Below are 16,205 nucleotides of genomic sequence, written 5' to 3'. Positions count from 1 at the left end.
GCATTCAAGTATTCATTCTCCCCTCCCCTCCCTCTTCCCTCCCCTCTCCCCCTAATATCGCTGAAGCCACCCAACAACCCACCTACTTAACCCCAATAAATCCAACTCCATTCCTCGCTCTATCCGCCGCCTTACTCATAGCCTGTTCCTCGACATCCGTCCACTTAACGCTCAGCTGATCCCACTTCACCGTCTTGTACTCATGTTGAAATTGTTGTTTCATTTTTTGATATCGAACCATTTCCTTGGGATCGCCGGAACCGCTGTAGATAATAAAGGCTGTGCATGGAGGGAGGGCTTGGTAGATTTTATGGATACGTTGGGTTAGGGTGAGGGTTGCGGGTGCGAAAGGATCAGTGGCGGTATCTTCCGAGGGAGTTTCGGTAGGGGTTTTAGATTCGGTAGTGGTGGATTCGGCGGCAGTTGCTGGGTTAATAGAAGTTGACTCTTCCATGGTAGCATCTTTATCGTTGGCTTCGGTGGTTGCAGCACCGTTACCATCTGCCGCTGAGCTTTTAGATTCTGGTGCACGAGGAAGTCGTTGGTTATTCCATTCCTTCAAATCCTCCAGCTCTCTGAATCTTCCCCATACAAAATCTACTCCACCTCCTGGAATCGTCTTTCCGTCAGGATCCCCATTTACAGCTCGAATGACACCTTCCAGGATTTGTTCATCACTCGAACACCCAATCGAGAAAGTTGCAGCACCGCCAGGTCCTCTCTTTGGATCACCCCAATCAACAGCTGCCGACGATTTTCCATCTACAGAAGCCGGTATAGCTGTTCCTCCTTGGCTTTTATATTTTACCCCAGTTCGAGCTAATCGCTTGAAGATATTCTCACCTTGTGAATCATTTGCTCCCCAATCAGATCCCTTTTCACACTTGAGCTTTACGAGATCAAGACACGTTCTCGCATCCTCAGTTGAATCATGGCCAGTTGCTCCATGTCCCTTTTGTATCTCTTTACCAAGATATTTCTGGGCAAGCCATTTAAGAGAGGATTTGAGTGGTCGGCCACGAGGATGAGGATATATGACTGCAGTATCGATGATATATGGATGTGTAAGTTTGAGAGCTTTAAGATCAGAATCGAGAGAATGGCCGATCAAGATTGTTCGTGGATGAAACAATTCGACTAATCTTTTTTGTATGTCTTGTAATGTTGTTGTAACTGAAGCAAGCAGTTCTTTGGTGATACCAGAGTATCTACATATTGTTAGTGATATGATCATACATCGGAATGAAGACTTACTGGGTGAGATAATCGATGATTGGCTTCTCAGGTTTTACAAGCTCATCAAGAACAACTGTCCCATCCCAACCAACGATACTTATGCGGGTAAGTGAGAACTCATTCTTGCCAGTCATACACATTTCACAATCCATAGCAAAGATCTCCCTGCCGACTGTTAAACTCCCTTGCTCAAAGTCATTATCTGGAACTGATCCTTCATCAAAATTATTAACTTTTGTGTCTACCCATCCATGAGCCTCATCAAGCTCCCAAGTCTTCCGCTGTTCTGCCAAGTTGTTTTTATCGACTAAATCGTCATAGGTTGCGGGATGAAGGGTATAACCATTTTCTTGAAGATCTTCGGGCGATGTAAGGAATTGTGTAATTGGGGTGCGAGTGTTTTGCCAACCATTAGGCTCTCTAGCTTTCTTTGGGCCTTTTCCATGATCATTCTTATTTTCTTGGCTTTTAGTTACAGGTGCTGTTAGCATAGCATGTAAAGGAGAATGCATCTTTGCATATTTCTTATCTCCCGGTGTTTTGACTGGCCATATGTATTCAAACATATCCGCAAATAGCTTCAAATTTGGAGGCAAAGTTTCAGACTTTAACTTGCGCGGGAGGTATTCATCTGGGGAATGTCGATGTGAATCAGATACAGGCTTGGTACCAAACATAGATTCTTCAAGTCCAGGGACCATAAGTACGACAACTTTTCGGAATTGTGGTCGATGACGAATAGAAACAAATTGAGGAGCCATCCCATCTGCAAGAAGATAAAGAACGAGGCTTTGTAAATCTCCAATCTTAATTGGACCTGAAAGCCTAGACTCCTTCGCTGCGAAAGTAATAGCAGGATAATTTCCATTTCCAGCCTTGGGTATTTTCTTGGCTTTCTTTTTTGGATATCTTTCTATCGTTTGCCATTCTTCAGATGAAGGTTTCTCACCAAGCTCTTCTTTAGCTGGATTCTTTGCAGGTATTAAATTGAATTCTGGCAAATCTGGTTGACGAAGTTCTGATGATACTGTTTCCATACCAATTGAATTGGATTCTGCTTCTTTCTCATCATCATCTTCTTCATGCTTGCGCTTTCTAGGGTTAATATCACCAGCGGATTGCTGCGATACCAAAGGAATATCTGCGACAGTCATTTTGGAGGATTGTCGTAGTTAAATTTATTGAAATATATTGTGTGTCGCATGCGCAAGATTTTAGTAAATGTCAATGATAACTTTATGGATTCTAATTAGGCGGTGAATGGCAGAAACGGACCCTTTACCTAATTTGGACTAGTGAGAACGACGAATGAACAGCTGCACCTGTTCCAAAAGATCTACTCTGATTACATACACACATACATAGTACTTGGGGAGAAGCAGACATTCAGAGATTCCTACTATGTAGGTGAAGAGATCATCGAATATATCTCTTTATTACATTGATCATTATAATTGTTTCTCACCCTCTTCAATATGATTGTGTGACAAGAATCAATCGAACAGTACAATTACAATTACATTTTAATAACCTTACAGCAAAACACGAAAATTCGCGATCTCACGCGTTTCAACACTAACCAGTACGGTTGATTGATATCAAATTTCTATTTTATATTCAATCATTCAACGACTGTAAACTCCAGATTTATTCCAACTCTAGCTTTTTGCAAGTGCATTATTTTGTATGAAAAGATTAATGCTATCTCTCATTTTTCGAACCTCGAGCCTTCTATTCTATTCTTGCATCAAATCTGGGCTCGGATCAGTACACTGCGCCCAAGATGTCATCAGACGCAGAAGTCATTATATGCTATTGTCTTAAGTGTGGACTTAAGGTCGGCAGCTTTGATAATTCTTGGGAAGGTCTCGGGAAGACTTATTATATACCCAAAGTCATAAGGGATGCCACAGGATTAAAGGGAATTGGTTCTGTCAAGTTAGCAACTGGTCCAGCACAGGTTGGAACTGTCATAGAAAATAGGTATGCGATCTAAAACTCTCAAGTTCAATACAACCATACTCATTCGTCTTAGTTCTCTCCAAGATTTGGCTTGCGCAAATTGCCGTGAAGTATTTGGCCTGCTATGCGATAATGCACCAGAAGGTCATCTACTAAAAAAGTATGAGAGGCTTACATTTATAAGATAATGTCCATACTAATAGCAAATAGGGATCAATTACTCATATGTGCCAAGAAGATATCAATGAAATTGCAACAAACAGGGGGAAAAGCAACGCTATCTGTCACAAAAACACATGACTTGAAGAAATCCTCAAATAGGTCAAGCTCACTGTCCAGGCGACCATCGTCAATCCTACCCGGGGCTCTGGGCCCCAGCGAAATATCCCGCCAAAGTGTAGAAAAACCTTTCACTCCAGCAGCATCTTCACCGTCGATACTGGGCGAGGCAAAAATCATGTCAGCGATTTGTGAGCAACGAAAAGATATTGATCGGATTGATGCTGTTGTGGGTCGCCTTGAGAATGACATGCAGGGCGTTAAGATCTTCATGGAAAATATGCGCCGTGAAATGACCGCGATTCAAAACGCTCGTCTTGTAGCTACAAGTGCCGTCGAAACTCTTCAGCATGATCTCATCCGCGTGACCGAGAAAGCTGATGGGGTGAATGATCTTCGTGCAGAGCTTACTTCTCTGAACACTTGGGTCGAGCAGATGAAGAAAACCAATAGAAGGAATAATCTTCGTCCGGAGTTTGATTCTCTGCGCACTCGAGTCGAGGAAATGGAGAAAGCTAGTAGAGGAAATGATTTTCGTTCAGAATTTGATTCGCTACACACTCGAGTCGAGGAAATGGAGGGAGCTAGTGTGGTGAACGATCTTCGTACAGAACTTGATTCTCTACGCACCCGGGTTAAGGAGATGGAGAGAGCCTCTCGCAAGGCTTCAACCTCAGACGCTCGAGCAATAACCACTCCTGCACCTTCTGACGAATTACAGGAAGGACAACTTCTGCCCAAACTAATATCTAATGAAAGATGCAGTCCGCTTAACAATGCAAGAGATCTTTCAATGCTTGAAGGCAGCAGGTCTTTGCACCGGAAGCGCCTGTACAGTGAAGCCGAATATGATCAAATGGAGATCCAGACTTCACAGCTTGCAGAACTTGGAAAATACAAACGCAGAAAAGAAACGGAAGCTCAACAAGATGAAGACACAAGATCTCTCTCAATACCTCCTACTCGTTCACCAAGTAGAGAACCCGCCACTCCTTCCATACCTCGTATCGAATCGCCTATTCTTGGTCGTTACGATACGAATGGTGACGTCGGCCGTACTAAACAAGACGATAACATTCAGCACATCGAACAAGATACCGAAAGACAAATTTCGGAGTCGCCCTCTCAACAAATCGAAACTGAAATGAACACTCCCAATGGACATAACAATCATGACGTACGCCAACAAGTGCTACACATCGCAACAGCTACTGCAATGAACACTCCCGACGAAAGTGATAATATTGACGAACATCAAAATTTGCAGATTATGTCAAAAGCCACGGAATTGAGTAGTTCTCATAACTCTAAAAATGACGAAGGACGTCAACATCTACGGAACAACTCAAAGGCTACTCAAACAGATAATCCTGATGAAAACAACAATAATAAAGAACATCAAAATCTGCAGCACGTCTCACAAGCTACCTCAAATACACTCCCGGATCCATCTCAAGCGATTTCTCCAGCAAACTCAAATGGGAATCCGTCAACGTCTAACCTAGATCAACCCCAACAACATCACCGAAGTCGAAAACAATTGGAAATCCCCAATTCTTCTCAATCAGAATCATCACAGAACACCCAAGAAAAACAGCTTCCATCTAATTTCCGTCGAGGTCCTGGCCGTCCTAGAGCCGCTCCAAAAGAACACAATCGTTTCACTCCACATAAACAAGATCATCCTGCTGCCAATACACACCACTATGCCCGAGGTCTTGGCCATCCTGAGGACGCTCCAAATAAAGAAAAGCAAAGTACACCTCAATCCCACCCACGTCGCGGCCGTCCTAAGGGAGCCCCAAATAAACCTTTCTCTACTTCCAGCACTTTCTCAAATGGGCCCAGTAGTGAAGAACTATCTACACCAGGAAGAGCATTGCGTGGCCGCATACTTCCCGTTCCAAATTCGAGTCCTTTTGTCATGGAATTTGCAAATAAACAAAGCAATTTAGTGATTGATTTGACCTCTGGCAACGAACGTGAGGGTTCTGAGCCTCCTGGAGACATTAATGAGAGCTTGATGCAAACTACTCGGCCGCAAAAGACCCACGTCTCGGTGCCCCTGAATGGTGAAAAAGAGACCCCATCTCATCCTGCCAAAAGACAACGAAGAAATACCCGCAGTTCTCATCAAAGACCTTCCGTTGATTTGGACAAAGCTTTCGCTTCCAGACCTGAATCTGGGAATACTACAAGCGATGAGGCGGTAGAAAGTGATTCTATGGATACCGGAAACGAAAGACGGACGAGATCGATCTCGAGACGTTCCAGGGAATTCAAAGGGTCTCCGGTGGGTGATGATGACAACTACACGCCGCCTCGTTCAGTGAAGTATTATGAGAATCTTAAGAGGAAGAGAGCGCAAAGTGAGCAGAGTAAAGAAGATCGAGAAGGAGGAAGGGGTAATGAGAACGGAGATGCACAGGATAATGAAGAGGAGAGGCAAGGAGAAAGAGGAAGAGAAAGGGAACGTCCAAAAGAACAAGAAAGACGAGAACGAAGGAAAAGTATACGAAGGAGAGAAGTAGAGAGCAGAGAGGAATTGGTCGATGAAGCTTTGGAGAGGGAAGGAGAAAGAGGCAGAGGAAGAGAAAGGGAGAGAGAACATCCAAAAGAAGAAGTAAGAAGAGAAAGAGGGAAAAGTACACGAAGGAGAGAGATAGAACGGAGAGAGGAATTGGTCAAGCAAGCGTTGGAGAGGGAATGATTGACAAAATCTGGGAGATCAAGGGGAGCTGGAGTGAGTATAATACCTATTGGTAGAATAGACGTTATCTCTTCCTAGGTACCTATACGATTTTGCAATCAATAATCAAGTTTTGTAATGTCACCTATTAACCCGCATCTATCCTTGTCTCTCTCTATCTCTACAAACCCTCCCCTTCCTTTTTATATCAAGTTGCATTCTTACTACGTTCTAAATATCTCATCATATTTCATCATATCGATAGTTCATTAACCCCTTCAAACATTATCTATTCGTTCATTCGCTGCCTAAATACCCATTTCCGATCCTAAATTTAACCGACTCAATTCGATTCAACGCTATTTTGCTATTTTGCTATTTTGTTTACATCCACAATTATATATCATATCATATCATCAGTTTCATTTTCAGATTCCAATCAACTACATCCCATGTATTTACTCAACGAGAACCGACTCCTGCTAATTCATCCATCATGTACATCCCAAGCATCACTCCTCCACAAACATCACAATTAAAAATCAAACTCCCCTCTAAAACTCTCCACATCCATCCCCGCCACAACGCGTTCCGATAAATCTCTTCTCCCCATCTGACTAAAAACTCTTCGCAACGTATCATACAAATTAGTGCTTTGATTTTGCGAGATCATCCTCTCGAGATCCGCTTCACTAACACTTCCACCACCCAGTACATCTCTTGCCTTTTCTCTACCTTCATTCTCTACAATCTTATGCATAGCTAATGCACCTAGAAGATGAGAAGCAGCTTCGTCAAAACACCCGATATTGATGCAAGAAACACCAAGGTTGTAGCGGGCTCGTACGAAATTGATGCGAAGCGTGAGTGCTTTTTCGTAGGCGGCGATAGCTTCTTCGCTGCGGCCTGAGTTCGCCAGGGTGGCACCAAGACGATTCCATAAGAGATGAACTTGGTCTCTTTGATTCGAGGTTCCAGATTCGGTGGAGGCTAGAGCAGCGGTGAAACAATCGACTGCTTTATCGTACTCTTCAGCACCGTAGAAAAGTACTCCGAGACCTACTTGCACATCTGGATCCATGTGTTCGCCATCTGGTGAAAGCTGAGCGGCGCGAATGAATAAATCAGTAACCTTTTCATGAAGTTGATGTCGGTCAGTGAAGCCGATGTCATTCTCAGAAGACAGGGCGCCTGGTTCAATGATAGATGGATATTTGATGGAGAGCCAACGCTCAAGTGTACGATAAGCGGTACTATCGTAACCTTCGTTTGTGTAGGAAACTGCTAGGCCCATAAGGGCTGTAAGATTCATAGGATCAACTTTCAAAGCCTGTTCTAACGCTCGAATTGCCGGTGTTTCCTTTTCATTTTGGGCTTGTGCTGAACCTAATAATACCCATGCATCGACGTGCTGGGGATCCTTTTGTACGGCGGCCTCAAAAGCTAGTGCAGCGAGAGATAAGTTACCTCCCTCGTGCATTATCCGCACACCCTCATCGAATGGGTTGGAGATATCTTTAAACAGGTTCTCGTTTTCAAACATATAATCTCCGAGTTGTGGGTCGCGGAATGGTGATTGATGTGTTCCTACAGCATCAAATCCGTCCCATTGATCGAATTCGCTGATGTTCATACCGTTTAGGCTTTGTTCGCCGGCCATTTCCCTAGCAGCAGCATTTTCAGCTTGTATGCCCTTCCAAATAGATTCAAAATCCCCAAATTCATTGGTTTCGGATTCAAGGACTGACCTATCCATTTCATTTAATTCTCCTTCCGCCGCCAAACTCTCTTCGAGCTCCTTTCCTTGCAAATCAATCTGCTTGAATTGCTCTTCCCAATTTTGATCGTCGAGCTCAACCATCTTCCCCTTTCCTTTGTCTTGTTGTAAATCCTGCGCAGGTTGTTGATACTGTGGTTGATTCATCATATTCATGCCCATACCCATCCTGTTCATGCCCATCATTCCCATACCCATGCCCATACCCATTTGAGGACCTTGATATGAGTAACCATTCGACATATTTTGTGCCATAGGACTCGCAGAACGCGCGGAGCTTGATTGGCCCATCTGTTGAAATCTAGCAAAATCCGCAGGACTGAATGCTGTACCTTTGGGAGCTTGGAACGCCGCCTCCATCATTGCCTGCTCTGGCATTCCAGGATTGAACTCCTGAGCCCATCCTCCAACAGCTGGAGATTGAGATCCATTTCTCATTTGCGCGTTCTGATGAAGATCATGTTGCATAGCGAAAGCTTCTGGTGGGAGTTGACCATTCTGTTGCATAAAATCGTTCATCATCTGCCAATTTGCAAATCAGTAAACAACATCCTCGAGAGATACACCGCGGTGACAAAGGTGTATTATCCTGAATTACCTACATGATCTTGACTTCCGTTCATGTTCATACCGGAGCGCATGCCCTGCATACCGCCTCCAGGCGCTCTACCGACCAATCTATCTCTCTGTAAACTCTTGTCATCCTGAACATGTTTGGTGAATTGACTGAGAGGGTTTCCTGCTGTCGAGCATTCTGCACCGCCCATGAAAGACATGGCTGATTAAAATCGATTTTATATCTCTTGTAACTCGTAATGATAGGTTCGCTCTTTGCCGTTTGCGTTGTCACTTTATTTAGTGATCGTAATGCTAAAAGTTTCGTCTACTATTCAAGAGATGACTTCTGATGGGAATGTAATTAGACAGGAATATATTATACAAGAAGGAATTAAGATTCTTTGTAATTATGATAGATCACCAGGTGGATGTTTAATAATTGTTTTCGTGACTGGTATGGTCGAGTGGATGCAGGAGAATACTTAACATGCATGAGAACGTGGATGAACTGTGGGGTCGCGGTACATTAGAAATTCAATCGGACCACCTCGGTTGAACAACACAAACACCGATTAGAGTGCAGCTCTGTACTGTTGTATCGTGAGGGGTCACATGTTTTGTTTTTTCAATTCTTTTTCGAGATCTTTCTGTATACAAACGAGTTGGGCTGACTGAATAGGTATGTATTGGATCAAAGTAACTTTGGCCTTTGGAGTTGAATCGGAAAACGATTATTAAGTAGGCAACATATAGCATCAACAGATATCACATAATATATATCACATACTAATAAGATATGCGGTGCTGAGGTATGTAGCAAGTGGCGAGAGGCATAAAATTGTATATATTGAATAAAAAGAGTTACACTCTGTAAGATGCACTGAGTGGAATTTTGTATAATTTCTTACTGTGATTCAGATCTTCAAGTCGTCATGCCTGATCAGATCAAAGCCTTTATATTACGACCGAATAAGCTTCTGAGGGTTATAATACAAGGTGGAAAAAGAGGAAGCGTCCATAAAAGTAAAGCTGCATAGAAGGTCCAGCAACTTTTGAGACTTCCCATACACCTCTAATAGATGACTAACGCCTACCCAAACTCGTCATACAAAGTATTCATTCGATCATTCGTTAATCGATTCGCCCGTTAGTCAACATAACACCCAAATATTCAGCCTTCTCCTTAGAATGATGAGCTTCTTCCACCGCGGTCACCACCATATCCTCCACGGTCACCACGGTCACCACCATATCCTCCACGTCCACCACCGTATGATCCACGTCCACCACGGTCATTGTTGCCGAATCCACGGTCGTTGCGCTCACGGCCTCCAGCGCTTCTCTCGCCAAGACTGTAATCAACTCTCAGTTTTCGGTTGAAGACCTCCTTTCCTTGTAATTGTTCAAGAGCCTTCATGGCGCTATCAACATCAACAAAGTCTGCGTGGGCGAAACCTCTTGGCTGTCCAGTGCGTCTATCAATAGCAACACGAACGTCAATGACATTTCTAACCTCGCGGAACAAGCTGTTCAAATCGGCATCAGACATCTCGAAGGCGAGGTTTCCGATGAAGAGGCACTTGGAAGGTGGGTTTTGATCTCTGATCTTTGGTGTTCTGTTGACGTAGTTGACAACAAGTCTTCGGCCCTCAAAGATAGTTTGGTTCTTGCCTTCAATGGCTGCAGTTGCGGACTGAACATCTGCGAAGTCAATGTAGGCAAATCTGAAGATATTGTTAATTATAGTTTATAAAAAGTAGCAACATATCGAGTACTTACCCCTTGCTCAAACCTCTAGCATCTCTAGTGACTCTAACATCGGTAATGGTTCCGAAGTGCTCGAATTCCTTCTTAAGATCCTCTTCGGTAATGTCGAACAACAAGTTACCAATGTAGACACCATTGTTAGGCTCAATGTTAAGACGATCTACGTTTATGTCCCTGTTACCAAAGCCAACGCTTCTGGATCCGAATCCAGTTGCTTGAGCAACGGTTTCCTTGGCCTCTGAGGCATACTCTGAGACGGTCTCTGCGGCGGAATTGATAGCTGATCGGACGGCTCCTTCCTCTTGTGCATCTTCGTTCTCTTCTCTGGCATGTGCATCATCACTTGCAAATCTTCGGAATACTGCTGTTGATATTCTCTCGTTTGATGCTCTGACAACGAATGGGGAAGTAGTGTTGATGGTGCGAGGTTTAGAAACGAAAGAGGCGTTGGAAGCAGCTCTGAGAGCGGCACGACGGACGAAATGCCTTCAGCAATCATTAGTTTTGAGTTGTAAATAATGAAATTGCTACATGTGAACTTACATATTTGCGGATTTGTTAGGAGAAATCGGGTTAATGAGAGATTTCTATTTAATGAGGGGCAAAAATGAAGATTGTTGTGATGTTGAGTTTGATGGCCAAAAATATTATTTCGATTTTTGTTTCTTCGATAAGCTTGTACAGAATGGGTTTAGCGCTACCCTGTTGCTTTTTAGAGCTCAGTCCACCCCCGCATGATTTCAGATTCAATCAATCCATGATACTCGAGTCTCGATAACATAAAACATTGACTGACTGTACTTGCTGTACTTGCTGTATATACCTTACATAGCAGGAGTGGAGGTGGTTGAAAGGATGAAAACAATCAATTTATCGACAGGAAGTAAGTGGTCTCTCTTTTCTTTCATTTTCCATATCTATTTTGTGGTTTTCATCATTATCATCCGCGGTGATATGTCTCTTGAAGTCGAAGATGATACTGGAATGCATATCTCATGTATGCAACTGCAATCTGTTTTTGAATACTTTGATCCTTTGAACAGCTCATGAGCCACCATATCTTTCCAGATATTACTTCCACAATCGCGAGTCCAATGGGCAGCAGTTGAATGTTCCATATCCAGGTCCGGAACTGAGCAGCAAGTATCACTGTAAAGCCAGGCTGTTCTTTCACTGCAATAGATACATCTGAATCTGTCTAATACGAAGGGTAGATTGAATACTGGGTGATGTATCCGCAAGGTCATTGCAACTCAAGAAAGTCCATGAAGTACTTGGTTAGATCAGATCATGTGTTGGCTAATGAACTGAATATGGCTTCCTTTATATATATGTTTTAACTACTCAATCAGCTCTTGCTCTTTTACAACCGGGCCTGGTTAACTCTGATGAGAAGATACAAACAAGTGTCAGTGTGATGCTAAAGAAGAGATCGCTGCCAAATACTCAGTTGCTACAATTCAGAAAAGAATAAGACAGGAACGTTGAAGAATGCCTAATTGATTCCCAAACTAACGGCGAGGGCTTCCAAACTCCAACGCCAACTCCAACTCTGCTTAACATTGGCCTTTTGCCGACTTTGAGAGTTCCAATTGCCTTTTCAAAAAGTTGAGGTGACGAATGTACAATGATTTCCAAAGTTGTAGTATTGTATATTGCAGTCAACCAATCATTTGTTTTGTTATCTAAGCGATAAGGTAAATACAATTTATTCAATCCTAGCCTAGGTAATTCCTTTCGAGAATTTCACTTCTTAGAACATTCACTGGCCCTTTAAATGAAGGCCGAGAATTGTGGTCTATCATGGTAAAAGAATGAAAGTCGGCCATGGACGGTGAATCTGTTCAACGCCATGTCTTCAGGATTCTTGATGAGGAATTGTTAGATCTTTCTCTATGCAGTTGCGGGGTTTAGATCGGAAGCACCAAACCGTATCTAGACTAGATTAAAGGTCAAAATAGGTCAGCCAGATTCCACCATCATTCAAAAAGCACACCCAAGTCCTTCAAGAACCGTACCCCATAAAAAAACACAATCCAGTCAAATGGACATAGACTATACAATAATTGGCACGGCAAAAGACCTGGGAAATGGCCTCTTTTCAACAGTCGATTTAAATTCTGGAGATTCTATCATTGTCATACAAAAACCCCTTTTATTGATTGCCGAGAATCAGGCACTGCATCGAGTGTGCGCCAATTGTTTTCTAGAAGCAGGAGAAGGAGTGGAGCTACAGCCCTGCTCGAGTTGCGGTGTTGTCAATTTTTGTTGTGGTGATTGCGAAAAGTTGTCACTGAATTCCGAGGGTTCCCACGGAGCAGAATGTGACCTTTTCAAATCAAGAAAGCCATTTGAACATTCTAGATCACAGATCAGCGCTCAAGCCGTAACAAATACTGCCTGTGCTTATTCAAATTGTCGGTTGAAAAAAGCAACCTTGAACTGTATTGGCTGCAAGGCAGTGAATTACTGCGGTAAAAAATGCGAAGACCTAGACCGCTCACATCATGAGAAACAATGCAAGGCCATCCAATCGCAAAGTCTTGGGAACTCTTTAAACAAGATGCTTCCTACAGCTGTGCGTGGTACCATCCAATTGGTTAGCAACCCGGCAGTATTGGCAAAAGATTCACCTTTAATGGACCTTGAATCTCACGAGGACGACCTCAGAAGCGTCCAATCAAAATGGGATGATATATCATTACAAGCCCATGGTGTAGTGAATCTTCTTCAACGGAAACCAGAATTTGTCAAATATGCTCTTGAGTCTCTCTGTCGGGTAAGTACAACCCTCCATATTTGATTTTATCTCTGCTAAAACAGACCTGCAGCTCTCTACTAATGGGTTTCGTGTCGAATCTAATATTGGCAATGGTCCAATTGGACTATGTCTTGATCCCCTGCTGGCACGCGCTAATCATCGCTGTCACCCAAACTCAGCTATAACATTCGATGGAAAGCGTGCTACCCTCCGAGCTCTTTCTCCTATCGCAAAAGGAGAGCAAATATTCATATCCTATATCGACGAAACACAACGACGAGAAGTTCGACGAGAAGCCTTGGCGAAAACTTGGTTTTTTCAATGCCTTTGTTCTCGCTGCACAATATTCCAAAGTATATATGGTGATCTCGTAGATTATCCCATGGTTTCAACGCCTGTACTTGATAAGCTCGTCAATTTCCAAGAAACTTACAAGTTTGCAAAGGCTAGAGTAGCAGACGAAAATCCAGAGACAATCACCAGGCTCTTCTCTCTACTCCATGTATTACGACATATCGAAGTTACGATCTCAAATGCTCATAAAATCTACCAGAATATTGACCGACGTCTAGAGTTTTTCAATAAAGCTTTAAGGAATTTAAATGATTTCATCCTCTTACAGCGTTACGCGCAACAACCTTTACCAACAGTCCTTAATGAAATCTATCTTATTTATCTAGAAAAAGAGGACTATATCTCTGCGCTTATCGTACTAATTTTTTTGATCATTCAAGCTGATCCCTTTAATTACCCAAGTCCATATCATCCGCAACGTGTTACTAGGATACTAGCATTACAACGATTGTGTAAATTCCTTGCAAGCTTGGACCCAGAAGAGTTCGGGAAATGGGAGACGGAGAACCTGAACAAAGGAAGGCGAGGGAGTCTAAAGAATATCGACTGGATTAGTACGTGTCAGTTGGTTATGTATGGATTAAGAGAGACAGGAAACAGATGCTGGGGAAAACAAAGTGGGGTTATGAGGGGAGTGGAGGTGGATATTACGGATGTGGAGAGTATTCAGGAGAAGAGGGGAGATGGAGAGGTAGGGAGGACGTTGAAAACATCGGCTAGGGGAAAGGATGCTAGTGGATTGGGCGAGGTTTATGCGGAGAGGTTGGGGATGGGGCTGAGGGAGCTATCTGGCTTGGTGTGGGATGTTTTGGGGGTTGCGAAGGAGGGGATGGAGGCTAATTAAGGTTGTGAATTTATGATAGGTAAAATGGGAAAACACAACGTCTGGGAGGGGTTTAGATAGGAACGAAAAAATCGGGATGGGAGTCAGGAACGGAAGAAGAGAGTCACATCACAATTCAGTTTGCGAAATGATCGCTATCTCAAATATTTGCGGCACAAGGAATTCTTTGCAGGTTGAGCTAGATGCATACTTATGAGGTTTTAAGATACGTGTTATGAATATGAAGTATGACATATAATGACTGCACCAGAAAACATTACTATTAACTGCCTCTTTTGAAGACAATTTGTGAAGCATGCATGAATTGTGATTTTGAAGATGATAATCTGAGGTATTCGACACTCCGACAGAAGTGGAACTATAACCCTAATTATGATTCCTCCCGATGATTCTCATGCTCATGCTAATGAACACCCTCCAAGCCAACCCAAATGCTCTGGAGACAGCAGCTCGATCATTCCCATGTGATGTCACCCCCACAGAATAGTACCAGAGCGACACAGTTTCTATATTCTATACACCCACTGAAGCGAAGTTGTATTGAAGACTGTACGTTGATCTAATTCAATTGATAGCGCTCGGTATGTCCATTTTTGACTACAGATCAACAGTTGGGATATCGCCAAAAAGGGTGCCTGGATATTGTAGAGGAGTTTGTTTGCTAACCTGGGGTTATGTTTTGTGATGAGGCATTTTGTGATTCTTTATTCAGGCTTGGGTGTTTAAGATAGTGTGTACATTGGTACTTCTGCTGGCTGGTTACTTCAAACCTCGGAGACTGGGAGGAATATCATGATTTTTTTTAGTATTGTATACGTAATAGAGAATTGTGTATTCCGGATACTGCTGGAGGAGAAATATCTTATTTCTAAGCTAAATATTTCCACTGCTGTGGTACTTTTCAAATATACACAAAGGAAGTTACATATACATCGCTAAATAATGCCAATCACTGATCAAAAACAAGCGAATCATTGATGTTCCTAAGAAACTACTGCAACGCACCATTTTGCAGATGAAACGAATAAAAGGCATAACTTAGGAGCATGTATCTCGGTCATTACTAACCTATGCTCATCATCGAGATTTCTGCTCAGAATTAGTCATACAATAGTAATAACTGGTCGGTCGTCTAAAGTTTCTGTGACTGCAGAATCAAGGAACTCTCCCAGCCAGGGACTGAGTCTCCCTGAATTCATGAATGAAAGGTGAGATTTTAAAGTGTTGGGTTTGTGAGGCAATTGTCTTACTATAATGGAATTATGAAAGAATTATTATAAGTGCTGGTAGAAAGGTTGGGCAACAGATCTATGATCTCGAAATAAGTGATTTCCGATCGTGTCTTCGTAATGGAATTATTGGAGATAGCAGACGTAAAGTCAAAGGCTAAGTGTATCAAGTAATTGCCTTAGGGCGATTTATTTCTGAACGTACTTTCTCTAGGTCCCCTAATTTTGCCGAAGAACTAGGTGTACTGGCAAATGAGTTTGCAAATGCACACGTTGATGGAGACTGTCCTAATGGTGGTAATGTAATATTGCATGTAATATTGCTCTATATAATCTGCGGACGCCAATGCAAGGCGTTGAAGATATTCAGCTTCGATCGCTTTAAAATGTGAGTTTGAAAGGTCGTTGTGATCTGGATAACTAATTTCGTATGTAGGACAGTATGTTTCACTTGTTTAGACTGTGACCAGTGGGATATCTTAGTCGAGGTCCATTGCTGTTTACAATACCCTGAAAATCAAATCCGGATTCGTTAGTTGATGGAGATTCTTTGTCAAGGTGCCTCCGCCCTTGGGCTTGATCTCGAACCTGGTGAAAACCCAAGAGTAAATTTTGATTAACTCGATCAAGACTTTGAGGAACGCCATATCCACAAAAAAAAAGAGGAAGAAAATAATCGCACGTAAATTTCCTGCCGATTGAAGAAAGCTGAAGGTGATCCAATACGTGCTCGTAAATCATTTCCGATT

The 16,205-nt window shown here is 42.7% G+C and overlaps 5 protein-coding genes across 5 annotated transcripts; 2 read left to right on the top strand and 3 right to left on the bottom strand.

Moving 5' to 3' along the window:
• Positions 1–8: 8 nt before the first annotated feature.
• Positions 9–2,390, bottom strand: EAE98_007391 (uncharacterized protein; the record flags this gene model as incomplete). Its single annotated transcript, XM_038955014.1, has 2 exons — positions 9–1,208; positions 1,255–2,390. 2 exons carry the CDS (start codon positions 2,388–2,390, stop codon positions 83–85), a joined length of 2,262 nt encoding a protein of 753 aa, XP_038808664.1. The 3' UTR covers positions 9–82.
• Positions 2,391–2,792: 402 nt separating this feature from the next.
• EAE98_007390 (uncharacterized protein) lies at positions 2,793–6,187 on the top strand (the record flags this gene model as incomplete). Its single annotated transcript, XM_038955013.1, has 3 exons — positions 2,793–3,219; positions 3,272–3,358; positions 3,409–6,187. The coding sequence occupies exons 1-3, from the start codon at positions 3,020–3,022 to the stop codon at positions 6,185–6,187; spliced, it is 3,066 nt and encodes a 1,021-aa protein (XP_038808663.1). The 5' UTR covers positions 2,793–3,019.
• A 514-nt stretch (positions 6,188–6,701) lies between these two features.
• On the bottom strand, positions 6,702–8,719 carry EAE98_007389 (uncharacterized protein; the record flags this gene model as incomplete). Its single annotated transcript, XM_038955012.1, has 2 exons — positions 6,702–8,465; positions 8,546–8,719. The coding sequence occupies 2 exons, from the start codon at positions 8,717–8,719 to the stop codon at positions 6,702–6,704; spliced, it is 1,938 nt and encodes a 645-aa protein (XP_038808662.1).
• Positions 8,720–9,233: 514 nt separating this feature from the next.
• Positions 9,234–10,888, bottom strand: EAE98_007388 (uncharacterized protein). The gene is made up of 3 exons (XM_038955011.1): positions 10,812–10,888; positions 10,281–10,754; positions 9,234–10,225 (listed from the first exon to the last, which is right to left on the bottom strand). Coding segments are annotated over exons 1-3 (1,017 nt in total). The 5' UTR covers positions 10,814–10,888; the 3' UTR covers positions 9,234–9,684.
• Positions 10,889–12,312: 1,424 nt separating this feature from the next.
• On the top strand, positions 12,313–14,227 carry EAE98_007387 (uncharacterized protein; the record flags this gene model as incomplete). The annotated part of the gene is made up of 2 exons (XM_038955010.1): positions 12,313–13,047; positions 13,100–14,227. 2 exons carry the CDS (start codon positions 12,313–12,315, stop codon positions 14,225–14,227), a joined length of 1,863 nt encoding a protein of 620 aa, XP_038808660.1.
• Between the last annotated feature and the right edge of the window lie 1,978 nt (positions 14,228–16,205).

This window comes from Botrytis deweyae (genome assembly GCF_014898535.1).
Source record: "Botrytis deweyae strain B1 chromosome Unknown BDEW_017, whole genome shotgun sequence".
Classification (NCBI taxonomy): Eukaryota; Fungi; Ascomycota; class Leotiomycetes; order Helotiales; family Sclerotiniaceae; genus Botrytis; species Botrytis deweyae.
This window is presented reverse-complemented; position numbering and strand designations above follow the sequence as displayed.